Raw genomic sequence first — 26686 nt, 5'->3', positions numbered from 1 at the left:
CCTGCTCGGCCTCAACATCGACTTCCCCGCCGGACGGCGAGGGAAAGAAACTGGACACGATGGGACGACGGGTCATCTCGTCGGCAGCAACGACGATTAAGGCGGCCAACGCCTTGGTGATTGTAGCCCGCTACGACAGGGAGTTGTGGCATAAGATCGCCCCTCTGTTGGACTTCCTACCGGACGACAAGAGGGCAGAGGCCGTAGAAATCTTGCAGGAATGCGAAGTGGCATTGGACCGCACCATAACGGTGGCGACGGACATCGCTGACACCGGTTTCTGCCAGTTGGGCAACAGCGTTTGCCTCAGACGGCGAGGATGGCTTAAGGCGACGGATTTCCGCCAGGACGTACAGGCCAAGGTGTTGGACATATCCTTCGACGGTAACAACCTGTTTCAGAAAACAGTAGATGAGTCCATTCAAGCCATCAAAGCGGACACGGAGACGGCTCGGGCCCTAGGAGTTCTCCAGCAACGACAGCTGTCCTTTCGGAGCACCGGAAGCAAGCAAGGGGCCTCCAAAGGTTCCAGCGACGGCTCCTCTATCTACCGTCAAGTGGCCCGTTCTTCGTTGCAAGAAGCCTATAGGGGATGAGGCAAGTCAGGTGGATCCCACCGTCGTCGCCAGGGAGGCCAAGGCAGCAAGGCGACCTAAAAACAAGACTGAACCGACCGTGGCGTCGGGCCCCCACCGAAGCACCCCGGTGGGAGGCCAGCTGGCGAAGTTCGTCAGTGTGTGGGAGTCCATCTCCACCGACTGTTGGGTGCTGGATGCCCTTGCCCAGGTGCAAGCGCTCAAGTTTCTAAAGAAGTGCCCTTGCGTTCCCCCGTGGCCAGGAAGGAAAATCACATCCCTCAACTACTGTTGGAAGTAAGGGCGATGCTCAAGAAAGGTGCCATAAAGCTCGTCCCAAAGAGGCTTCGGGGCTCCGGAGTTTACTCAAGGTACTTCCTCGTAAAGAAGAAGACAGGAGGATGGCGTCCCATCCTGGAACTGCGACGACTGAACAAGTACATCAAGGAACAGAAGTTACGGATGGTCACCCTCCAGCACGTGCTGGGACAGCTGGAGGAGGACGATTTCCTGTCGTCGTTGGATTTGGAGGATGCATACTTCCACATCCCTATTCTAAAAGGACACCGAATGTTCCTCAGGTTCGTGGTCCAAGGGCGGCACTACCAGTTCATGGCCCTCCCGTTCGGATTGAAGTCGGCACCCCAGGTTTTCACCAAGTGCCTGGCACCGGTAGCGGCGTGCCGCGGCTGCATGGGATCCACATCTACCCCTACCTGGACGATTGGCTCATACGAGCAAGGACAAGGGAGCTCGCCGTAGAACACACAGCGAAGACCGTCCAGCTGCTCACGGATCTGGGGTTCCCCATCAATTACCCAAAATCCCACCTGGTGCCCTCGCAAGTCGCACTGTTTCTGGGAGCCAAGCTCGACATAGGGGCGCCTCTGGCCTCGCCGTCAGAGGAAAGGACGCAGCCATCCTGGGCAAGGTGCAGCGTCTGCTGGCCACGGACGTGGCCAGGGTGAGGACCATCAAATCCCTCCTCGGAATCATGTCCTCGTGCATATATCTCGTGCGATTGTGCAGGCTTCGGATGCGCCCTCTGCAGGTGTTCCTCGATGCCCGCTGGATCCAAGCGACTGGCAGCTTTGAGGACAGGATCCCCCTCAATGAGACTTTCCGACGAGCGATCCGGTGGTGGGGCACCCGCGCACACCTGACGGCGGGTGCAGACTTTCAGACCCCAGTCCACCAGGAAACGGTGACTACGGATGCCTCCCTGGAGGGGTGGGGAGCGCACACCAGAGATCTTCACGCGAGAGGCCTTTGGCTCCCGGAGGAGAAGTCGCTCCATATCAACAACCTGGAGCTCCGTGCAGTGTTCTTGTGGTCTCATCGACTGGTGAAGGAATTTATGAAGGGACTGTTCCGATCATTCCCGCCGGTGAAGGCTCCAGCCCCGACGTGGAAGCTCAACGTGGCGCTGACCAGGCTCATGGGGCCACCATTCGAGCCTCTGCATTCAGCGCTGTTGAAGTTCCTGTTGTGGAAAACGGCATTTCTTGTGGCTATCACCTCCGCACGACGTGTGGGTGAAATCCAGGCCCTATCCTGCAAGCCCCCGTACTTGACTTTTCACAACACGAGGGTGGTGCTGAGGACGCAATCCTCCTTCATGTCCAAGGTGCCGTTGGCCTTCCATCTTAACGAGCCCTTGGTGTTACCTGTGTTCTTACCGTCTCCTTGGTCGCCGGCCGAGAGGACTTTGCAGTCGCTGGATGTGGCTAGAGCGCTGAAGTCCTACGTGGACCGCACAAAGTTTTCGGAAGACGTCACAGCTTTTTGTGAACTTTGGACCTGTGAACCAAAGGAAGGCTCTCTCGAAGGCTTCCATTTCCAGATGGCTCTCCGGCTGTATCATGCACTGTCACCGGTTGGCAAACCGACCGTTGCCCGGCCGTCCGAGAGCCCATTCGACCAGAGCGATCGCTGCTACTACGGCGGAGCTCTACATCCTGCGTCTGTGCAGGGGCGCCGAAGCCAGTTACTTCACTGGTTAATTGTCCAGCCTCTTGGTTGCAGAGGATGAAGATTTGGAGCTAGGCCGTTGTTAGCAGCACAAACGGCGGTTGCTTGAATATGGAGGTCCGGAGAGCGATGGAATGGCAAAGGTATTGCAGGCAAGTAAGTAGAAAATGTCAATTCAAAGTTAAAAGCACTTCTTAATGTCTCTTTTCCTTTTTCAGGTCGCAGAAGCAGCTGGGTAGAAAAATGGATGTCGAGGAATGCACCGAGGAGTGAGAAAGATGAGCGCTGCCCAAAACACGTGCGTATAGATGGAGTTTTGTATTTCTTAATGATGTCCTTTTGTTTTGCAGATGCGAGTAGCAGCGTCGGCGGAGGCGAGAAGAATGCAGCGCAGGTAAGGAAAGTTTCACGGAGGTTTACTAACCAATGTCTTTGCTTCCACAGGGTGCCGGAAAAATGGAAAGCTGCAGCCCGTGGCTTGAGATGCACCGATGGACTGTGTAAGTGCTGCGCTGGTTTTTATCTCGTGCTAACCTGGTGTTCTTTTCCCTTTTCAGATGCTGCTGAAGACGAAGATGGTATTTCGTAAGGTAAGATTGCGGATTTCTCTTCCCCAGATGCAGAAGTTGAAGATTCTCTGGAGCTGATACGATGAGCGTCCTGCTGCTATTGCAGAATAACGCGAAGCACGTTGCTCTGATCGGGCGTGGTTTAAATAGCTTACTGGAGTGCTTAGGTGTCTCCTTCCACAGCAGCCTCGCCCAGGTAAGAAGTCCCAGCTTCCAGAATAGTTCCAGTATCCAGTCCCAGGGAGTGGTGCTGGCCACACCCAGAAGGTAAAGTAGTTCCAGCCATGGATGGATGAGGATTTCATCCCGCAGGTGAGTGAGCAGCATGGTCTGCAGCAGGTAGGTCCACCCAAGCACCATTCCTTAATTCATGAGCCCGGCACGTCCTGTGCGGGACTGGGTCCCCTTATGAGCCTGGCGCCACTGGCGCCAGGACAAGGTCCATAAGGCCCCTATGGGAGCCGATGGGTGCCTGGAAATGAAGTTGTGACCCAGCTTCCGAGGCAGTTGGGCTAAACCTGACTCCTTGGAGTCTGCGGTCATGACAATGTCGTTGCTCAGTTCAGTCAGGATAACTATCTATTTCTACTCGAATATACCTTATCGTTCTCGATGGCTTCTTCATCAGAACCGACGACGCCGCGATCCGGCTTCAAGAAATGTCGAGACTGCGGTAAAAAAATGTCAATAACGGATCCACACAGGATCTGCTTATGGTGCTTGGGATCCGAGCACCATTGTTCGGAGTGTGAGGACTGCATGTCCATGACGGCGAAAGCCTTGAAAGAGCGCAAGGGGAAGCTCGAGAGAGGTAAGTCAGCCAAAACCACCTCGAAAGTTTCGTCGGCTGAGTCGAGGCGTTTGTCTCCTCGCCGTCGAAAACATTCCCATTCTAGATCTCGAAGCAGCTCCCACCATTCGTCGAGATCAAGACACTCAAAAAAGAGACGTCGAAGGTCCCATTCCTCGTCGTCTTCTGTGTCCCCAGAAAGAGTCTCCTGTCCCACTAAACACAGTTCTCAAGCTGAGTGGGAGGAATTCAGAAAGAAAATGTTAAGCGTCGCAGCACCCGGCGAAACATTCCACCCGAGAGCGCCATGAGCCATCGGGTAAGAAGGCACGGTCTTCGACGCCGTCGTCTAAGATTCCTTCGACGCACGGATCAGCGCCATCGACGCTGTTGTCGAAGGGTTCCTCGAGGCATCGGTCGATCGACTCGACGCCATTGTCGACGCCGATGAAAGAGAGGACCAAGGCCACCCCACAGCCAACAGTGATTTCAAGGGCCTCCGGCACGACGCCGAGACCGTCGTCGATCCTCTCGAGTTCTTTGAGACCCCTTCCAGTTTTTTCGACGCCGTTTTCAGCGCCTTCGAAGCCTGTTACATCGGTGTCGACGACATCGACGTTTTCTCGTCCCAATAACGAAGAGTTTGGCTCCTTCTGCCTTAGAAATGGGTTTTACTCCATTTCAGAGGTCAGAGTACCCTGGACTTTCTTCAGTTTATGAAGAAGGGGAAGATTCTGACCAGGAAACATTCGGGTTACAGAGGACCACACTGCCTATTGCAGAGGATTTCACCTCTGAGGAAAGAGGGCTGAAGGAACTACAGGAGTCACTACATGAGGCAAGTGGGCTGTACACTTCCCCAGAAGTGGAATTTGTTAAGCCAGACGGAGGGGAACATGCCGAAACACCCTATAGAACCCTGATGGCAAGAATAATTGAGTTTATGGGTTGGTCTGCGCCTTCACCTGTTTTCCAACAGGATGACCTAACAGATATATTAGACAAAGGCCCACAGGAGGACCCGGTGGTCCATGCAGCTTACAAAGGAAAATTGCATCTAATTGGGAAACTCCTGAAGTTATCCCTGCAGTCAATAAAAGATTGTCAACCAAGTATAGGGTAGCGGCTGCTGACCCTCAATACTTATCAAAAGACCCGACCCCAGAGAGCCTGGTGGTTCAAGCGGCAACTTCATCTAGCAGTAGGACCGCTTACCCTACTGTCCCACAGGATAGAGATGACAAGAGGTACGACTCTATGGCGAAGAAAGTCTTCTCTGCCTGTAGTATGGCGTTGAAGTCCATCAACGCCACCTGTACGCTTGCCAGGTTCAGTCACACACTGTGGGAGTCTGCTTCATCAGCGGCTGACTGAATACCCGAAGGAGAGGAAAAGGAAGCCTTCCTTAACATTATTAAAGATGGCAAAGATGCTATGTGCGAATCACTTCAAACTGGCATCGATTCCGCTGACAGTATCAGCAGGGCCATGGCGGCAAGTACAACAATCCGCAGACATGTGTGGTTGCGAAAGTCGGGCTTTGCTCCAGATGTACAGGCCAGACTTTTGAATATGCCCTTTGACGGCTCTTCATTATTCGGGAAAAAGGCTGATGACAGTCTGGAAAAGTTACATACTTCTAAAGCAGCAGCAAAATCTTTAGGAGCTGCTATCCGCCAAACTCCTTTTCGTCCCTCAGGAACCTCTTGGAGAGGAAAGTCCTTTCGCTATTATTCCGCATTTGGGAAAGGCAGAGGACAGCTGGATCAAAGAGGCCAAAGGAGATCCACTCGAGGTGGACGGGTCAAAAGTACTAAGACCGCAGCAGCAGCAGGTGCCTCTATACCGTCGGCATCTGCATCAGCCGCCCTCAAACCACTCTGAGGCCTTCCCACACAATACACCTGTAGGGGGCAGGTTAACTCACCATCTGACGGAATGGCAGGCTATAACGTCAGATGCTTGGGCATTGGAGACAGTTGCCCAAGGTTACTGCCTACCCTTTCTACACATTCCTCAGAGTCATCCACCGGGGAACAGCTCTCTGAAAGTTCCAGATCTGCTCCTCTTGCAGGAAATTATAGACCTGCTAGAGAAAGGTGCCCCATAGAACCGGTACCTGTAGCGGACAGGAACAAGGGCTGGTACTCCCCCCTACTTTCTCATACCAAAGAAGGACGGAGGACTGAGACCCATCCTGGACTTATGAGAATTGAACAAGTTCCTCAGGAAGGACAAGTTCAAGATGGTAATTCTCTCTCCGATCCTTCAGGCCCTCCAGCTCCAGGATTGGCTGGTATCTCTGGACCTTCAGGATGCTTATTTCCATGTGCCAATCCATCTCAAACACAGGAAATACTTGAGGTTCGCAATTGGCGACTCTCATTATCAATTTCGAGTTCTGCCATTTGGGCTGACCTTCGCCCCGAGGGTCTTCACCAAGCTGATGTTGGTAGTGGAGGCGAGTCTAAGGAGGGAAGGGATCCACGTCTACCCCTACCTGGACGATTGGCTGATCAGGGCTGTATCTTCGGAACAGGCCCAGGCCCAGCTAGATTATGTCTGCCACTTCCTTCACAGACTGGGCTTCTCCCTCAATTTAAAGAAGTCACAGATGATACCATCACAGAGACTCCAATTCATTGGAGCGGTCCTGGACACTTCCCTGGGAAAAGCCTCGCCACCAGAGGTAAGGGCTCAAGATATTCTACAGATGGTCACCAAGTTTCAAAATGCCCAACGTCTCCCAGCCTTCGACTTTTTGAGGTTGCTAGGCCTCATGGCATCCTGCATCTTTCTTGTGCCAGAGGCTCGCCTGAGAATAAGATCTCTTCAGTGGGCGCTGAGAAGTCAGTGGTCGCAATTCTCAGGGAGAATGACAGATCTCCTCCGGATTCCGGACAAGGTAGCCCGCGACCTACAATGGTGGGCCTATCCAGAGAACATCTTGAAAGGAGTACTGTTTTGGCAACCATGGCCGGAGATAACAGTAGTCAGACGCCTCACTCACGGGGTGGGGAGCCCATGCCAACGACTTGACCATCAGCGGTCGTTGGTCTCCATCGGAGTCCAGACTACACATCAACCTATTAGAGCTGAGAGCGATCAGACTAGCGCTGAAAGCTTTCCTGCCATCAGTATAGGGGAGAAATGTCCTGATAATGACGGACTACACGGTGGCCATGCACTACCTCAACAAAAGAGGAGGCGTAGGATCACTGCCACTGTGCAGAGAGGCGATGCAGCTCTGGTTTTGGGCAATCCAAGAAGGAATCTCTCTATCGGCAGTCCACCTAGCCGGAGAGAAGAACTTGACAGCGGACGCTCTGAGCAGGCAGAGCACAGTCTCCCACGAGTGGGAGCTAGCTCAGGAAGTCCTTCAAGAGATCTTTGCCATTTGGGGAACCCCTCAGGTGGATCTGTTTGCCACAAGCACCAACAGGAAGTGCGATCTGTTCTGTTCAAGGGAATTTCCCCCGAGAGGAGCTCTAGGAGATGCGTTCGTAGTGGACTGGGAGTTTCCACTCCTTTACGCGTTCCCACCAGTCCCTGTTATTCCTCAAATGATCAGGAGGTTGAGAAGATTCCGGAAAACAATGATCCTAATTGCCCCGGATTGGGCCAGGAGAACGTGGTACCCGGACCTTCTAGATATGTCCATCTGTCCTCCAATCCGTCTTCCACTCAAAGAGAATCTTCTCTCGCAGAAGGGAGGCCAGGTTCTCCATCCAGACACCAGAACCCTCAACCTTCACGCTTGGCTTCTGAAAGGTTGAGGTACAAGGATTGGGATCTCTCTGATGACCTCATGGAGGTGTTGCTTTCGGCCAGAAGACCGGCAACAAAGTCTTTATACCGCTGCCGTTGGAACAAATTTTGCAGCTGGTGCAGGGAAGAGAATATCGACCTTTTTTCATGTGGTACACCAACGGTGTTATCGTTTCTACTCTATTTGGCAAACTCAGTCCTTCAAGTGGGCACTGTAAAAGGCTATCTTGCAGCGCTTTCTATCTTCAAGCGCACTCCGGAGGAACCTTCGTATTTCAAAATTCCTCTAGTGGTACAATTTCTCAAGGGACTAACTAATGTTTACCCTCCAAAACCATTCCAGGTTCCCTTATGGGACTTAAATTTAGTCTTAAACTTCTTAATGGCACTCCATTTGAACCACTTCACTCTTGCGCGCTGAGATTTCTCACGCTTAAAACTGTCCTATTGGTAGCACTAACATCTGCTAGGAGGGTGAGCGAGCTACAAGCCCTCCTAGCAGATTGTATGTCTCCTGTAAACCCCCACATACAATCTTCCACAAGGACAAAGTTGTCCTACAGGTGAAGCCTAATTTCCTCCCAAAGGTGGTTTCTGAATTTCATATTACTCAGAAAATTACCTTGCCTTCGTTCTACCCTCCTCCCCATCCGGGGAAAGAGGAGGAAAGGCTACATAGGCTGGACCCTAGGCGAGCTCTCAGCTTTTACATCAGCAGAATGGCTAGGATCAGGCAAGCAGACCAACTGTTTGTAGGATACTCAGGTCACAAGTTGGGACTACCCATAACAAAACAAACCATCTCCAGGTGGATTATTTTGGCCATCCTGGAATGTTATAGACTAGTAGGGAAAGAGCCACCCCAAAATCTCAGGGCTCATTCATCCAGGGGTATCACAGCCTCTTCAGCTCTCCAAAGAGGGGTACCGGTCCGGGACATATGTGCGGCTGCCACATGGTCGTCCACACATACATTCACAAAATTTTACAATCTGGATTCCTCCACTGCTCAAGAGACCAGATTTGGCAAGGCCGTATTACATTCGGTCCATCCCTAAAGGCATACATAACACTCTCACTCCCGCCTCCAATTACATGCCACTGCTATGGGAGTCTATCAAAGATATAAGGAATACGTCGGAGGACACAATCCCTTCGAAGAACAAGTTACTTCTTACCTGGTAACGTTCTTTCGACAGGATGTTCCTCCGACGTATTCCTTATCGCCCCTCCCAACCATCCCCGCAGTGATAACTTCCCTTGTGGTTGCAGCTTACGCTCCTTCAAGGTCAATGACCAATTCAGGCAAGACTTTTCTTATGCTACAAAACGGAACTGAGCAACGGACGCAGCACGTGGCTATTTATGGGCATGGTGATGTCGGCGCCAATATGGTGGCCGTTCGAAGGACATCGACTCGGCAGACGTCGACGCGCAGCGCCCTCTACAGAAAAAATTTCCGAGGCCAGCAAGCTGGAAATGTATTATCAAAGATAAGGAATACGTCGGAGGAACATCCCGTCTAAAGAACGTTACCAGGTAAGAAGTAACTTGTTCTTCTCCAGCATGGGTCTGGCATGGATTCACATGCAAACCCTCCCGCCTTCCCCTCTGCGGCTCTTCACTTGGTCATACTGCCACTTTACGTGCTACCAAATCTGAGGATGGCGGCAAGGGGAGAGGCTTAGGGAGAGGGCAGTCATTGGCTGGGGGCAGTATGACCCAGAGATCTGTGATTGGTTACTACTAGGGAAGACAGATCAGAAACGAAACTGATACTGATTTTTTTCTGTACCAAGGATTCCCGGCCTGACGACGGGGAATATTCATGAGCATGTGAATCCATGCCAGACCCATGCTGGAGAACAACAGTTACAGGTAAGTAACTTGTTCCCTAGGCATCGCCCTAAGGTAACCTAACCTAAGAGTGCACGGGACCTGCATTGTGCAAACTTTCGCCTAGACCATGATCACCTGGCTTACCCTTACCATGTTCCCCTTCTGCATCATGCCAGACAATGTACCCTGTAGTGGCAACAACTTCACAACCTTCAACGATGGCCTAACCACTCTTGGATGTCCTAGGCACTACCCGATCCCTTGCCCCACGCCCTTCCTTCCCTCCCAGCCGCCCTTCCCACCTAACATCCACCCTCACCATACCACCTCCGTAGACAATAGCCCTCCTGGCAACACTATCTCTAACAAAACTCCCAATTATAGTAGACTCAGTGCCCATGCCACACTGTACCTCCCACACTGAAATCACCTAATTCCGTATGCTCAACCAATCCGGATATCATGGCCTGCAACAGACTAGGCACCAGGCTCCCCCATACAACTAGCAACCACCCTGCAAAACTCAACACCAAAACTAAGAAGAACTTAAAGACCCCCAACAAGCCTGAACCACTCCCCCTAAAAGGAGCCCTACTCAATGTCAGATCCTTGGCTGCACACCCCACAGAAATTGCCGACACCATTCTAACCTACGATCTCGACTTCCTTGCCCTACCGGAAACATGGCTACACGAGGCATCTGGACCACACTTATCGCTAGCTATTCCTATCAACTATTCCATCCTCAGAGCCGACAGACCAATGGCCAGGGAGGAGGCGTAGCTATTATCTCCAAATCACTACTAGGCTGTAGACTAGTCTCCACCCCAACACTTAAATCCTGCAAGCTACTCAAAGTCAAGATTCAAACCTCTCCCACAAGCACGATCACTCTTCACCTTATATATAGACCCCCAGGCCCTCCTGGAGTCTTCAAAGCCCTCATCACTGAAAATACCAGACCACTAGCACAAACCATTATCCTTGGTGACTTCAATCTTGGCTATAACGACCACAAGGACGCCCCAGCCACATCCCTAGCAAACGCCCTATCTGAGCATGGATTCACTCAACTCAGTACCTCACCGACTCACTAGAAAGGTAGAACTATTGACTGGGTAGCAACTCTTAACTGCAACACCTCTTGTAGGGACCCCCAACCTCTCACATGGACGGATCATTACCTTATCCCTCTCGAAATTCACATTAACAATACAGTTCCTAAAAAATGCCCCATGGCACCAGCCTGCCCAACCAGAAACAAGCGCAACATCACAGCCGAAGCCCTATTGCCCTTGGTCCTACCTACCCTTGACGCTCTACTGGACAATGCTGACCTCAACCTACTTGTTGACACCTTCAACAACTCTATGGCCACTGCCATTGACTCCATTGCCCCTCTGAAACTATGTAAAAGCAAGCCAATAAGCCATTTGAAATCGTGGTACACCCCCGAACTTAAACTACTTAGGAAAAAGAAGGCCAAAGCTGAACTCTTATGGAAATCTAACCCATCATCTGAAAACAAATCCATTCTTAAGAACATCTCCGCGCTATACAAAAGCGAGATAATCCACACCAAAAAAGAGGCCTGCAACGTTAGGATAGATCAGGCAGGCTCCTCCACTAAAGAACTATTCAAAATACTAAAGGAGCTAGAAAACCCCAATCTACGTCCAGACACTTGCTCAAAAGATAAATCTTGGTGCACCAGCAGCCAGAACGCACTTAACAACAAAATCACAGGACTCCAAACCAAAATTGAGGACAAACGTCAACAACTCCTCAGCAACTCTAGAAGTCCAAAAAATGATCACCTCCTTAAAACCATCTAATTGCAATGGGGACAGCTGTCCTGCATAGATAATAAAAGACGCAGCCAGAGACCTCTCCCCTTTTATCACTAAGGTAATCAACCTGTCATTTACTAACAACTCTGTCCCCTGCAACCTAAAACAATCCTGGGTTCTCCCTCTCCTAAAAAAAACAATCACTAGACCCAGCCATACCAACCAATTATAGACCCATCACCACTGTCCCTTTCCTGTTAAAAATCCTGGACAGAGTCGCCTGAGTACCTAGAATCCAACCAACTGCTAGGTATACGTTAATCTGGCTTCAGACCTCAACACGGAACAGAAACCGCTTTGGTTGACCTCAAAAGCCAGATTGATGAAATCAAAGACAAAGGCAATGCTGCAATTCTACTTCTCTTAGACTTCTCAGCGGCCTTCGATTTAGTTGATCACGAAATCCTCTGCAGCCACCTATCTATCGCAGCCCATTTCTCTTCCTCTGCCTCCGCATGGATGCAATCCTTCCTGGCGAATAGAACTATGCAAGTTTTCTCCACAACAGCAGCAGCGGACCCTTTCCCCATCGCATGAGGAGTCCCACAAGGCTCCTGTGTCTCCCCCACTTTGTACAATATATTTACAAAGCCGCTAATCGACAAACTGGACCGTCTGGTTGTCACCTACACTTACTACGCAGAAGACACCCAGATCCTCCTCACCATCTCGGGCAACTACAATGCGGACCTCACCCGGATTAACAAAATCTTCTCCATCATTCAGGCATGGATGGCCACCCACGGCCTCTGCCTGAATGATGAGAAGATGGAACTTCTTCTGGTCGGCTCTCCCAATAACTTGGCAAAACTCAGTCCTTGCTACGAGAATATTATCATAGATGGCAATACCATCCCCATTGTCAAAAGTGTGAAAACCATAGGCTTCCACTTTGATGCCAACACCAACCTCACCAAACAAATTAACTCGACCGCCTCAGCCACTGCTTATACGGGTAAGCTAATTAGGGCTAGCAGACCCCTCCTATCTTCCAATAGCTGCCTTACTCTTGCCAGAGCCCTCATCCAGTCCAAACTGGACTACTGCAACAGCCTGTACCTAGGAGCCAACCAATCCATAATTAAAAAACTCCAGGTTCTCCAAAACAATGCTTTACGCGCAGCACTCAACATCCCAAGGCGAGAGCACATCTCCACAACCAGGAAAGCGTGTAAATGGCTTTCCACACAGCAAAAAATTGACCTCAAAACTATCTGCCTCACCTATAAGTCCCTAAATCACCTAGCCCCACCGTATCTCACTAATAAATTTACTTTAAAACCCACCACCAGAACCACCAGATCATCCAACTCACTATGCCTGGTAGTGCCTAGATTTGCCCTAAAAAGAGCAGGAGGCGCCAGTTTCATAGTGCTTGCCGCCCAACTTTGGAACACACTACCACTTAACATTAAAACTATTGAGTCCTTTCCGATCTTTAGGAAACATGTTATCAGCTGGTTACTGAACAAAGAATAGCATTCACCTCCACCTTCCTATATGTTAACTCCCTAAAACCGTGATCATTGCCAACACTATATGTAAATTGTTGTACCATGTAACTTTTGTATATTGTTGTAATATGTAAATGTATATCTCATGCCTGTAACCACATTCTTAAGCGCCCTACTACCCACGGGTCCGGGGCGCTATACAAATAAACAAACAAAAACCAACAAACTGACTTGGTTATTGTGTTTGATGTGAGGCCTGTGATATGTCTTGGGTCCTACCAGGTTATGTTTGGCTTAAGTCTCTTTTGGGTTGGTTGTGGTTGAAGTGTTTTGTGGTGTGGTTGATGTGGCCTCTGTTCAGGCGAGTCAAATGTTTTCTGATCATTGATGGTTGTGACAACAGTGCATTGAATGAACAGGATGTATCTTGCACTAATGTTTTCTTCCACAGGACCAACGTGTACTTTATGTACTTTTTCACAACATTTTTAGAGTTTCAAGATTTGGATTGCAGTTTATCACCTGTGTTTGGTTGAGGGTGATGTACTTTGGAAGAATGGTAGATGTTTTGCTTGGTAACAATTTTTGGAGTTTGTTACCCGGCACTAGTTTTATATGTGTGTTCTGCCAGCCGTGCCACAGATTTTGGGGTTTGGGTCCCGGCACTAGTTTTATAGGGGTGTTCTGCCACCCGTGCCACAGATTTTGGGGTTTGGAACCTGGCACTAGTTTTATAGGGGTGTTCTGCCACCCGTGCCACAAACGTTGCGGTGTTGGACACCGCACTTGAGGGGGTTTCCTGCCTGTGCCTTGGGGAGTTGGACACAGGTAACTTAGGCAGTGGTCCTCTCTGCCTGCCATGCACGGAGTGGGTGCCTGTGCTCTGTGCATTTTGAGCTTTAATTATTTCTTCTTGTAGTATATTAGAAGAAGGATGTGCTGTGTTTCAGTACACCTTAGTTGCTGACAGCTGGATGAATGAGGGTGTTGTTTTGGGATTGTGTGTCAATGCTGGTGTGTTGAGAGTTAAGGCTGGTTCCTTGGTCTGAGTGGCGGTTGTAGGCCTGCTACAGATTGAGTGGATTGGCTAGTGGATTGGCCGCTTTGCAGTTTGTTGAAGGGACTATGTTGGTGGGAGCATGAGGCATGTCTCCTTGTTCTTTGGAATGTAGTGAGTGGGATTTGGATTGGAGTTTGGTTGTTTGGAGTGGAGGTGGCCAGAGTGGTGTTGGTTTCATACTTTGGTCGTATTACCCAGTGTATTTTCCCTCGCATTTCTTTCTGTACCCTTATCTTGGTGTCTGCTTTGGTCCTGCACAAATGCTTGCCTGAGAGAATGCCTGATGGAATGTTATGCCTATTGAATGTGTGGTGTGAGTGAACCTGTAAGCTCCATGAAGGTTAGTTGGAGGCAAGCAGCCTGTGAGAGAGGAGGCCGGTGGATGTCTCCTTTGTACCTTCCTACTTACTTACCCTTGGATTTACCTGATGTATATACCTTGTCACTGCAACTTAGTAAAGAAGTTCACTTCCCTTACCTGAGTATCAGATCTTTAATTTCACCCCGCAACAGCTCCCACCATTGTCCACGTGCACCCCTGTTATTTACCACCAGTGCCTCTGATGGTCAGACAGTTCTTCCAGCCTGTCACTCCCTCCTCCTCTGTGCTGCCCAGGGAATTCCGTTCCTCAAGTCTCCCACGGCCCGGTAGCCAAATGCTCTCAGAAGGGGAAGGAGTCCCCGGATATGGCGCCGCTCTTCACGCAGCTGCGCCGTCCACCCGCCCGTGACTGCAGTGGCCCCCCCGCCGTCAAGCTGATCCTATGCTGCAGAGTGGTCCTGGTCATAGGCATACGCTGCAGTGCTCAGTGCTCGCCTCCCCTGCACTTCCAGTGTCAGCTGGCAATCCGTCGTGCTGCGGCCCGCCAGCCAGCAACCACGTCCCTGCCACCATTCGTTACAGTGCGCACAGTGCCCTCATTCCACAGCAAATATGGCGGCCACACCAAAAAGACCACAACGGCAATCGCCCCATTCCTCTCTTTCCCAGACACCAATTTCACCCGGAGTGCAGCAGGCAACTGCCGGCGCCTTCCACAGCTATATTTCCAAGTTTGGCGCTTCTTCGAGCAACTTCATTTCATGATTTTCGTCAGGATAAGTACGGCCTCACGGAGTGCTGGGTCCATATGTCTGTATCTGCTGCTGCTCAGCAGCGCCCCCTCCACGGTTCTCCATACTGATGGGCAAATTGCAAAGTCTCTTTGACTCCTCCATGTCTCTCTCTCTCTCTTTCTCTCTCCAGGCCTTGGAGCTGCTCGTGTACGGAGCCTCTTCAAAGAAGCCCGATCCCGTGCCCCATGCATTGTCTACATTGACGAAATAGATGCTGTGGGTAAGAAACGCTCCACCAATGTATCTGGCTTTTCCAACACTGAAGAGGAGCAAACCCTGAACCAGCTCCTGGTGGAAATGGATGGTGAGTAAACATCCGTTCAGCATAGGTGACAACTGATTGTGGTGATAATGCGATTAAGATTATGGGAACTGAGAACTGTGCTGGGCCTTATTATTTGTTGCAGTGCGGGGCAGATTGTATTGTTTTGCATCATTTGTATACCGCCTTTCCGGTTTGGTATAGTCACAGCGCGCTGTAGGTTGAACACCCTTAGAGGACCGAAGTCCAGGTATGGGAACATTTGAGAAGTGCTATTATGCGCGTGTGTGTAACGGCCAGTATGAAGACATGAAGGGTTGGCCAGGTCCCTGCTAGCCACCCATATTGAGCTGGCATTTGGATGGGTGGTTAGAGGCAGTCTAGATGTATGCGAGAGCGGGATAGCCATTATGTCTGCAGCTATCTATCGACTGTGTGTCATGAACAGTATCTGTATTCTTATGTCAGAGGTGTTGTTCTAAATGTCTTTGAGTGGTGTATGATGACAGCTGCATGTGGGTCGACGGCCGTCCCTTCGGCTAATTTCCAGAAGTATGGAGTGTGGATAGTTCAATACATTGGCTACATTCTAACGATTACCTAGATTAATGCAGTGGTTACAATTGACGCCCACTTAGATTCAATACAATGGCTACATTTTACCTCCACTTATATTAAAAACCAGGCTACATTCTTCCTTTGCTTGGATTACAATGCAATGGCTACATTCGAATGGATTGTGTCCTCCCACGTATTCCTCATCTTCGATATATTCGTATCTTCAGCTTTGCTGCTTCAGAAACCAATGTTCCACCAGGGGTCGCTGTGCTCAAGGTCGCGGTGTTGATGTCCATTAAGTGCGGCCGTCGGCGTCATCCGCAGTATAAAGGGCTCGAGCCGCGCCCTTTGGCGTCAGTTCTGTTATTCAGACAAAGCTTTTGCTTCGTGTGTACGAAAACGGGGCTTCAGTCTTTCGACACAGTCTTCTTCATCAAATCCTTCTACCCCCCCAAAACTGGCTTTAAAAAGTGCCAGAAATGCGGGAAGAAAATGTCTATCACTGACCCGCATCGAGTTTGCCCCTGGTGCTTGGGTCCGGACCATTGAGTTGACGAATGTGGTTCCTGTCAAGCCATGACAAACAAAGCTCTATTTACGAAGAGGTAAATTTGTATTTATTTTATTGATAAAGCGCACCAGGCCCGAGGGCATCCAAATTGGCGGTGGGGGAGGAATCCTCAAAGTCCTCTTCGAGGAAAAAGAAAGACTCCGTTGAGTCTAGTGGAAAATCCCAACGCAAATCGAAGAAATCTAGGTCGAGGAGTCAGTCTCGAAAATCTTCGTCTTCTTCGAAGAAGGCGAAGAAGAGACGTCACTGATCTCCCTCTTCTCCGTCGTCGTCTGATACAGGAGTTATCGAATGTCCATCTAAGCAAGATTCCCCTTGGAAATGGGACGCCTTCAGAGCCTCGATGATGCCAATCTTTGAGAATGCAGCCCAGACCGCCTCAAAGAGATCGCGTGAAGACCATGCCCCAGCTTATTCAAAGAGTGACAGAGGGAGGTCAGAGACTAGACGCTCTAAATCCGGCTAAAAATCGTCAAGAGTGTCATTGAGAGAAACTTCTCTGACACCTCATAAGAAAAGTAAAACAGGCCTACTGGTGCATAAATCGGAGGCAACACCAGACAAAATGGTGTCAGGTACTAAACCGCCATCGAAGTTGGTGTCGAAGGTCTCCTCGACGCATCTGTCGAAGACATACTCAACGCCAGTGTCCAGGACAGCGTCGACAGCTTTCTCGACAGCGCTTACATCCAAGGCTCCTTCGACCGCGTCGAAGCCGCATCGATGACTTTTTCGTCATCAATGCCTTTGTCGAGGTCAAAGCTGATTCCAGTACCAATATCGACGCCTTTGGCGAAGCCAAGGTCTATGCCTCCACAATCCACGGTAACATTTTTCAGCCTGTGCCTAGACAAGACTTTTTCAAGTCAATGGCTTCTATTTATGAAGAACAATCTTCTGAGGCGATTTCCCCTTCTAGGGTAAAATATGCTATACGGGATGTTCCTGAGGAACAAATTGATCCTCACTCCAAAATGGCTGACCTCTATTAATGTCTGTAAACAGCTAGTGGTCTAGACAAGTCTCCTGAATTGGAATTTGATAAACCCGTCCATGCAGACTCGGGATATAGGAATCTTATGAATAGGGTGGTGGAATTCATGGGGTGGAATAGAAATTCCCACGTTTATGAGCAAGACAACATGACAGACATTCTCAGTGGAGGTCCACAAAAGGATCCTGTCCTTCCTTTTCACACTGCCCTTCAGAAGGTAGTTATGGCCACATGGGGAAACCCCAGATTCTGGGCCAGCGGTAAAAAAAAAATGTCATGAAAATATAGGCCCTCTTCTTCTGACCCTGAATACTTAACTAAACATCCTATGCCTGAGAGCTTAGTAGTCCAGGCAGCCACATCCACTACACGATCGGCATACACTTCAATTCCCCCATAGAGGGACGATAAGAGAATTGATGCTTGGTCTCGCAAGATTTTCTCTTCGGGCAGCATGGCCTTAAAGTCAACAAATGTGACTTACACCCTTGCAAGATTCACATACACCCTGTGGGATTGTATTACTGCAGTGGCTGAACACATTCCTGAGGGCGAGGAGAGAGCTGGTTTCCTCGCGATTGTAAAAGATGGGAAGGAGGCTATGGGGAAATGCCTTCAATCAGGACTGGACACTGCTGATAGCATAAGCAGGTCTATGGCATCTAGCACAATGCTACGTAGGTTTGCGTGGGTGAGAAAGTCGGGCTTTGCACCGGACGTGCAGGGCAGACTACTCAATATGCCTTTTTTTTTTTTTAAACTTTGGTTTTTATTGGTATTTTGTAAAAATACGTACAGAAGAAAAAGAAAATAGGTGACCCCTTCCCCCTCCCCCCCCCCTAGCCCCCCACCCCAACACCGACCCTCCCCCCTAACCTTGTGTCCGGACCGAAGAGATCGACTTGGGAGGCTCTGAATGTTCTTTCCGCATCTCATGAGAAGGAGAAGATGCGAGTGGTGACCATTTCTCAGGTTGACTGAAGGCCAATGATCCTCGGGTCGTGGGTCCCCAGGTTGATTATCGCATATCACCTTGCTCATCCTGCCCCGCACAGGCCGGGTCTTGTCACAGGGTCAGTGAACATCCCATCCCCAGGACTGTTGCACTCCGTGCCAGTTCGACAGGAATGAACCGGCTGTTAGTTTGTCCATCAGGAACATGTTTTTTACCTTTGCCAGCCAGTCCTCCTTGGAGGGGGCCTCCGGGCTCTTCCACCGCTGAGCGAGAGCCACTCTGCCCGCCCTCAGCATGGTTTCCCACATCCTTGGGTATCGGTATAGTTCCGTTTCCTCCGGGGGAGGCCCAGTAACATCGTTAGGGGATTTAGTGGTAGGAGTTCCTCTGTTACTTCCGCTATCCAGCCCCTCACTGACTCCCAATAGGCCTGGACTTTCGGGCAATGTCACCACATGTGGCCCCTGGAGCCTAACTGTCCGCATCCTCTCGGGCACCTTGGCGACACCCCTGTGAACATCTTTGAGAGTTTTACCGGGTCTCTGTGCCACCCCTGTAGAATCTTGAAGTTGTGTTCCATGTCTGAGGTGAATAAGTTCCCATGGAATGCTATTTTAAATATTCTAGCCCAGGCGTCTTCTGAAATCTCCTCTCCTGCCAGATCATTCCAGAATGTGCGGAAGCTCCTTCTGCCCTGTAGATTGTATGTATTTAAAATTTTATACATGCTGGATACCGCACCCTTTCTTGAGGTTGCCGAGTCGAGGAACTTCTCAAAGGGGGTCAGTTGTCTCCTCCGGTTCGGGCCCCATGACTGGTCGCAGAGGATGCCCTTAAGGCGGAGGTACTCAAAGATTGGGAGAGACTCTCGTCCGAGAACATCCCTCATGTCCTCGTAGGTTAAGAATTCGCCCTCTCTGAACATCTGCCCAGCCCATTCCATTCCCATGTCCGACCAGGCCTGGGAGTGCCGGAATCCCTCACTACCCAGATTGAGGGGGTGGCCCCAGAGAGAGGTCATCGGGGATGGCCATGTGGTAAGGTATGCAGTCCGCGTGCCCTCCCTCCAGATGTCCCAGAGAACTCCCAAGGTCGGGTGCTTTTTCAGGTGTTTCGGGATCGATTTGCAGGGAGCCCACAGGAGGTCGCGGACCTTAAGAGGGTGGGCATCCATGTCTTCCAAGTAGGACCAATATGTTCCCAGCCCTTCTTTCATGTGCTCCAGGAGGACGCGCAGCTGGGCAGCGCAGAAGTATAGATGAAAGTCCGGCAACCCAAACCCCCCCTCTTCCCTCGGCAGGGTCAGAATGGACCTCCCCGTTCTTGGTGTCTTCCCCTGCCTTGCAAAATCCCGAACTGCTTTCTGTAGGTCTCTAAAGGTCTGTTCTGGGAAGCTAGCTGGGAGCGCTGTGAAGAGGTACAGGAGCCGTGGCAAAACGTTCATCTTCACCGCAGTCATGCGGCCATACCAAGAAAGGATCATTCTAAGGGATTGTGTCCTCCGACGTATTCCTCATCTTAGATATCTCCTTCCAGCTCTGCTGGCCTCGGAAAAATGTTTTCTCTAGAGGGCGCTGCTCGTCGACGTCCTCCGAGTCGATGTCCCTCGACAGCTGCCGTATCGACGTCGACGTCATCCTGCCTATAAAGGCCGCGCGCAGCGTCCGTTGCTCAGTTCCGTTTTTCCGCGCTTACTCAGTGCCTCGGAATACCGTTGCTCAGTTCTTAGTCAGATTAATCCTATTTACCTCGAGTCATTCGATCCGTACTCGATGGCTTCCTCGTCAGAACCGACAACTCCTCGATCCGGCTTCAAGAAATGCCGAGATTGTGGGAAAAAGATGTCGTTGACTGACCCTCACAGAGTTTGTCTGTGGTGTTTGGGAGCTGAACACCATTGTTCGGAATGCGAGGACTGTATGTCCATGACAGCTAAGGCCCTGAAGGAAGCTGGAGAAAGGTAAGACTTTTAAAGCTTCTTCTTCGTCGACAAAGTCGAGACATTCGTCTCCTCGTCACCATTCGCGCTCCAGGTCTCGGAGTGGGTCTCATCACTCCTCGAGATCGAACCACTCGAAGAGGAGATGTCGAAGATCCCCTTCTCCGTCTTCCTCTTCCTCTGTTTCGCCAAAAAGAATACCTTGCCCCACGAAACATAGTTCCCGGGCTGAATGGGAGGAATTCCGAAAAAATATGATGAGCGTCTTCGAGAAAGCGGCCTCGACCCCCTCGAAGACTGCCGAGAGCGATGCTCTGGTCGAAAGAACCGAAGGTCAAAAACGCAGCGAGTCGCAGTACCCGGCGAAGGAAACCTCTCGAGCGCATCTCGAACCCTCGAGTAGGACTATGACCTCCAAACCTTCCTCGAAGGTTCCGTCGACGGCGTCGACGCCAAGAAAAGTCACGGTTACGACACACCCAGTGACTATCCCCAGGTCCTCGACGTCGATGGCTTCGAGATTGTCGAGTAGAATTCCAATTCTGTCGAGGTCTTCGAGGCCTCCGCCTTTGTTTTCGACGCCACGCTCGAAGCCTTCGGCGTCGACGACATCGATGTTTTCAAGGCCGATAAAGACAAGTTCGGCACCTTCTGCCTTGGAAATGGGATTTACTCCCTTTATGAGTTCAGAACAATTGAGAACTATGTCCTCAATTTTGGAAGAGGGTGAATTGTCTGAACAGGAAGACACATTTGAGTTGCAGGGACCTGTAACCCCAATTAGAGAGGAATTTTCCTCTGAAGAGCGCAGGTTAAAGGATCTTCATGATTCCTTACATGAGGCAAGTGGGTTAGACACTTCCCCTGAGGTGGAGTTTGCTAAGCCAGACCCGGTGGAGCATGCTGAAACCCCCTATAGAGCCTTAATGGCCAGGATCAAAGAGTTCATGGGGTGGTCTGCACCTTCACAATCTTTCCAACAAGATGACCTCACGGATATTCTTGACAAAGGCCCACAGGAGGATCCTGTGGTGCCTTTTCATAAAGCTCTTCAGAGAAAGATCATGACAAACTGGGAAACCCCAGATGTAGTCCCAGCAGTAAATAAAAAACTGTCTACAAAGTACAGGGTATCTTCTACAGACCCAGAGTTTTGTCTAAACACCCATCCCCAGAAAGTCTGGTGGTACAGGCAGCATCCTCTACCAATGTCAAGACGGCTTATCCTACCGTCCCACAGGACAGGGACAATAAAAAATATGATGCTATGGCAAAGAAAGTCTTTTCAGCATGTAGCATGGCGTTAAAATCTGTTAATGCTACTTGCACCCTTGCTAGGTTCAGCCATACACTTTGGGAGTGTGCTTCTACAGCGGCTGACTGCATCCCGGAGGGAGAAGAAGGGATGCGTTCCTGAATATTATACAGGACGGTAAAGACGCTATGTGCGAATCCCTCCAGACGGGCATTGATTTGGCTGACAGTATCAGCAGAGCAATGGCGGCAAGTACATCAACCAGGAGATTCGCTTGGTTGAGAAAGTCTGGTTTTGCCCCAAATGTGCAAGCCAGGCTCTTGTCATTCGATGGCTCTTCTTTGTTCGGGAAAAAGGCGGATGACAGTTTAGAAAAACTGCAAACTTCAAAAGCAGCAGCAAAATCCCTAGGAGCTGCAATCCGTCAGACTCCTTTTCGTCCCACAGGAACCTCTGCGAGGGGCAAGTCCTTTCGCTTCTACTCGGCATTCGTCGGAAGAGGTAGAGGACGACAGGCTCAAAGGGGACAAAGAAGAACTACCCGAGGTGGACCGGGTAGAAATTCAAAAGCCGCAGCAACAGCAGGTACCTCTTTACCATCGGCATCTGCATCAGCCGCCCCAAAACCACTCTGAGGACTTCCCTCACAGGACACCTGTAGGAGGCAGGTTGACTCAACATCTGGCATGGCAGGCTATAACGTCAGATGCTTGGGCATTGGAAACAGTTGCCCAAGGTTACTGCCTGCCTTTCCTACGTATACCTCAGAGTCATCCACCGGGGATCAGCTCTTTGAAAGCTCCAGATCCGCTCCTCTTGCAGGAAATTTGGGACCTGCTAGAGAAAGGTGCCATAGAACCGGTACCTGTAGCGGAGAGGAACAAGGGCTGGTACTCCCCTTACTTTCTCATTCCAAAGAAAGACGGAGGACTGAGACCCATCTTGGACTTGCGAGAATTGAACAAATTCCTCAGAAAAGACAAATTCAAGATGGTCACTCTTTCTCAGATCCTCCAGGCCCTTCAGTTCCAGGACTGGTTGGTATCTCTGGACCTCCAGGACGCTTATTTCCATGTGCCTATCCATCTCAAACACAGGAAATACCTGAGGTTCGCAATTGGCAACTCTCACTATCAATTTCGAGTGCTGCCATTTGGGCTGACCTCCGCCCCGAGGGTCTTCACCAAGTTAATGTCGCTAGTGGCTGCAAGTCTAAGGAGGGAAGGGATTCACGTCTACCCCTACCTGGACGATTGGTTGATCAGGGCTGTTTCTCTGGAACAAGCTCAGATCCAGCTAAATCACGTGTGCCACTTCCTTCACAGACTGGGCTTCTCCCTCAATTTAAAGAAGTCACAAATTATACCATCGCAGAGACTCCAGTTCATAGGAGCGATCCTGGACACTTCCCTGGGAAAAGCCTCGCCACCAGAGGTGAGGGCTCAAGATATTCTACAGATGGTTACCACGTTCCAACATGCCCAACGTCTCCCAGCCTTCGACTTTTTGAGGTTGCTAGGCCTCATGGCATCCTGCATTTCCCTAGTGCCAGAGGCTCGCCTGAGAATGAGATCCCTCCAGTGGGCACTGAGGACTCAGTGGTCACAATTCTCAGGGAGAATGACGGATCTTCTTCAGGTTCCCGGCAGGGTGGCTCGAGACCTTCAGTGGTGGGCCTGTCAGGAGAACATTCTGAAAGGAGAACAGTTTTGGCAACCCTGGCCGGAGATAACAGTAGTCACGGATGCCTCACTCACGGGGTGGGGAGCCCACGCCAACGACTTGATCATCAGCGGTCGTTGGTTTCCATCGGAGTCCAGACTACATATCAACCTGTTAGAGCTGAGAGCCATCAGATTTGCGCTGAAGGCGTTCCTGCCAGCTGTACAAGGGAAGAACGTACTGATAATGACGGACAACACGGTGGCCATGCATTACCTCAACAAAAGAGGAGGCGTAGGATCACTACCCCTGTGCAGAGAGGCGATGCAGCTCTGGTTTTGGGCAATCCAAGAAGGAATCTCTCTATCAGCAGTTCACCTAGCCGGAGAGAAGAACTTGACAGCGGACGCTCTGAGCAGGCAGAACACAGTCTCCCACGAGTGGGAGCTAGCTCAGGAAGTCCTTCAAGAGATCTTCGCCCTTTGGGGAACCCCTCAGGTAGATCTGTTCGCCACCAGCCTAAACAGGAAATGCGACCTGTTCTGCTTAAGGGAATTTCCCCCGAGAGGAGCTCTTGGAGACGCGTTCATACTGGACTGGGAGTTTCCGCTTCTGTACGCGTTCCCACCGGTCCCTGTCATTCCTCAAATGATCAGGAGGTTGAGAAGATTCCGGAGAACCATGATCCTAATTGCCCCGGATTGGGCCAGGAGAACGTGGTACCCGGACCTTCTAGACTTGTCCATCTGCCCTCCAAGTCGACTTCCACTCAGAGAGAACCTACTCTCACAGAAGGGAGGTCAGGTTCTCCATCCAGACATCAAAACCCTCAACCTTCACGCTTGGCTTCTGAAAGGCTGAGGTACAAGGATTGGGACCTCCCTAATGATGTTATGGAGGTGTTGCTTTCGGGAAGGAGGCCAGCAACAAAGTCTTTATACCGCTGCCGTTGGAACAGATTTTGCAGCTGGTGTAGAGAACAGAATATCGACCCTTTTTCATGTGGTACACCAATGGTGTTGTCCTTCCTACTACATTTGGCAAATTCAGGCCTTCAAGTTGGCACCATTAAGGGCTATCTCGCAGCGCTATCCATCTTTAAGCGTACTGCGGAAGAACCATCCTATTTCAAATTACCCTTGGTAATACAGTTTCTAAAGGGGTTAACCAATGTTTATCCCCCAAGACCATTCCAAATTCCCCTATGGGTTTTAAACTTAGTACTAACTTTCCTGATGGGTACACCTTTCAAACCTCTCCATTCTTGTTCGTTAAGATTCCTTACCCTTAAAAATGTTTTATTAATAGCACTTACATCTGCTAGAAGGGTGAGCGAATTACAAGCTCTTTCTTGTAAACCCCCTCACACAATATTTCACAAAGACAAAGTTGTCCTGCAAGTGAAGCCTAATTTCCTCCCAAAGGTGGTTTCTGAATTCCATATCACCCAGAAGATTACCCTACCATCTTTCTATCCTCCTCCTCACCCGGGGAAAGAGGAAGAGAGGTTACACAGGCTAGACCCTAGGAGGGCTTTAAGTTTTTACATCAGTAGACTAGCCAGGATAAGACAGGCAGACCAGCTGTTTGTAGGTTACGCAGGTCACAAGCTGGGGTTACCAATAACTAAGCAGACCATTTCCAGATGGATCATTCTAGCCATCCTGGAATGTTATAAACTGGCAAGGAAAGAGCCCCCTCAAAACCTTATGGCTCATTCGACCAGAGGTATTGCAGCTTCATTGGCCCTCAAAAGAGGCGTGCCGGTTAAGGACATATGTGCGGCCGCTACATGGTCGTCTGTCCATACCTTTACACGTTTTTACAATTTGGATTCCTCCTCCAGTCAAGAGACTAGGTTTGGAAGGGCTGTACTGCATTCTATTCATCAATAGAAGACAGCGTGAAGTCAGTACTCCCTCCTCCGATAATAGAATACTGCTATGGGAGCCTTTCTAAGATGAGGAATACGTCGGAGGACACAATCCCTTCGAAGAACAAGTTACTTCTTACCTTGTAACGTTCTTTCGACGGGATGTTCCTCCGACGTATTCCTCATCGACCCTCCCATCCATCCCCGCAGTTCTACTTCCCTTGTTGTTGCAGCTTACGCTCCTTCAGGGTGATTAGTTAGTCCAGAAAGTATTATTGTGGGCTACAAAACGGAACTGAGCAACGGACGATGCGCGCGTCCTTTATAGGCAGGATGACGTCGACGTCGATACGGCGGCTGTCGAGGGACATCGACTCGGAGGACGTCGACGCGCAGCGCCCTCTAGAGAAAAAAAGTTTCCGAGGCCAGCAGAGCTGGAAGGAGATATCTAAGATGAGGAATACGTCCGAGGAACATCCCGTCGAAAGAACGTTACAAGGTAAGAAGTAACTTGTTCTTTTCCCCCATCTCCTCAAGTTTGATGTGATCACTGCCATTATGGGGTCATAGTTCGAGCTGCCCAGTTTCGATATGTCCCTGGTGAGAAGTACGCCCAGGTAGCGCATGGCATTTTTCTCCACTGCTATCCCATGAAATCTCTCCAGGGGGTCGAGCTCAGGGTCCAGTGATCTCATTGGGAGCAAGACAGATTTCGTAGTATTAATTTTCAGGCCCGAGAAGCGCCCGAATGCGGACACCAGGGCCAGGAAGGGGGGGAGCGAAGAGCCCGGGTCCACCAGGTAGGCTAGAATGTCATCCGCAAACAGGGAAAGCTTAAATTCAACCTCGCCCCTTTTGACTCCCTAGATGTCTGGGAGGGCTCTAATTGCTATGGCCAGTGCCTCCATCGTAAGGACATATAGCAGGGGGGAGAGTGGGCAGCCCTGTCTCGTCCCTCGGGTGAGGGGGAATGATCTGGACAGTCTCCCATTCACTTGGACCCGAGCCGTGGGGGCTCTGTAGAGGGCAGATACCCAACTCTGGATATGGGCCCCGAAGCCCATTCTTTGGAGGAGGAGTTCCATGTATCTCCACTCGACCCTGTCGAAGGCTTTCTCCGAGTCTAGGGAGAGGACACATGCATCGAGCTCTGATTTTTGGGCAAAGTGGAGCAGGTCTATCGTTTTGCGTATGTTGTCTGACCCTTGCCTCCCACTGATGAAGCCCACCTGGTCCCCGTGTACCAGCTTCGGCATAATCCCCTCCATCCGGCTCCCCACCACCTTGGCCAGGATCTTCACGTCAATGTTTAACAGCGATATGGGGCGGTAAGAGGAGCAGTCCGCGGGGTCCTTTCCTACCTTGGGCAAAACTGCTATTATGGCCCCCATCATGGTTTCGGGGAGGATGCCCCCCTCCAGAACAGCGTTGAAAACCCTCACTAGGTATGGGGCCAGAGAGGAGCGAAATCGCTTGTAGAAGTAAACGGAGAAGCCGTCCTCCCCGGGGGAGGTTCCAACCTTCATCCCACTAATCACCTTGTCCACCTCATCCTCGGTGACCGGGCCCTCCAACCCCTCTGCCACTACCCTCGATAGGGATGGGATCTGGATGGAATTTAAGAA

General features: G+C 50.5%; 1 protein-coding gene across 1 annotated transcript in view; it reads left to right on the top strand.

Moving 5' to 3' along the window:
* Nucleotides 1-26686, top strand: part of SPG7 (SPG7 matrix AAA peptidase subunit, paraplegin) — a 980080-nt gene that overhangs the window by 502022 nt on the left and 451372 nt on the right. Inside the window, exon 9 of the mRNA XM_069635587.1 lies at nucleotides 15123-15296. Within this exon, the coding sequence (XP_069491688.1) occupies nucleotides 15123-15296 (174 nt within the window). The remainder of the gene's footprint in view (nucleotides 1-15122; nucleotides 15297-26686) is intronic.

This window comes from Ambystoma mexicanum, chromosome 1q (assembly GCF_040938575.1).
Source record: "Ambystoma mexicanum isolate Mex_15411 chromosome 1q, UKY_AmexF1_1, whole genome shotgun sequence".
NCBI classification, from domain to species: Eukaryota; Metazoa; Chordata; class Amphibia; order Caudata; family Ambystomatidae; genus Ambystoma; species Ambystoma mexicanum.
The sequence above is the reverse complement of the archived record's forward strand: the minus strand, read 5'-3'. Positions and strand labels throughout refer to the sequence as shown.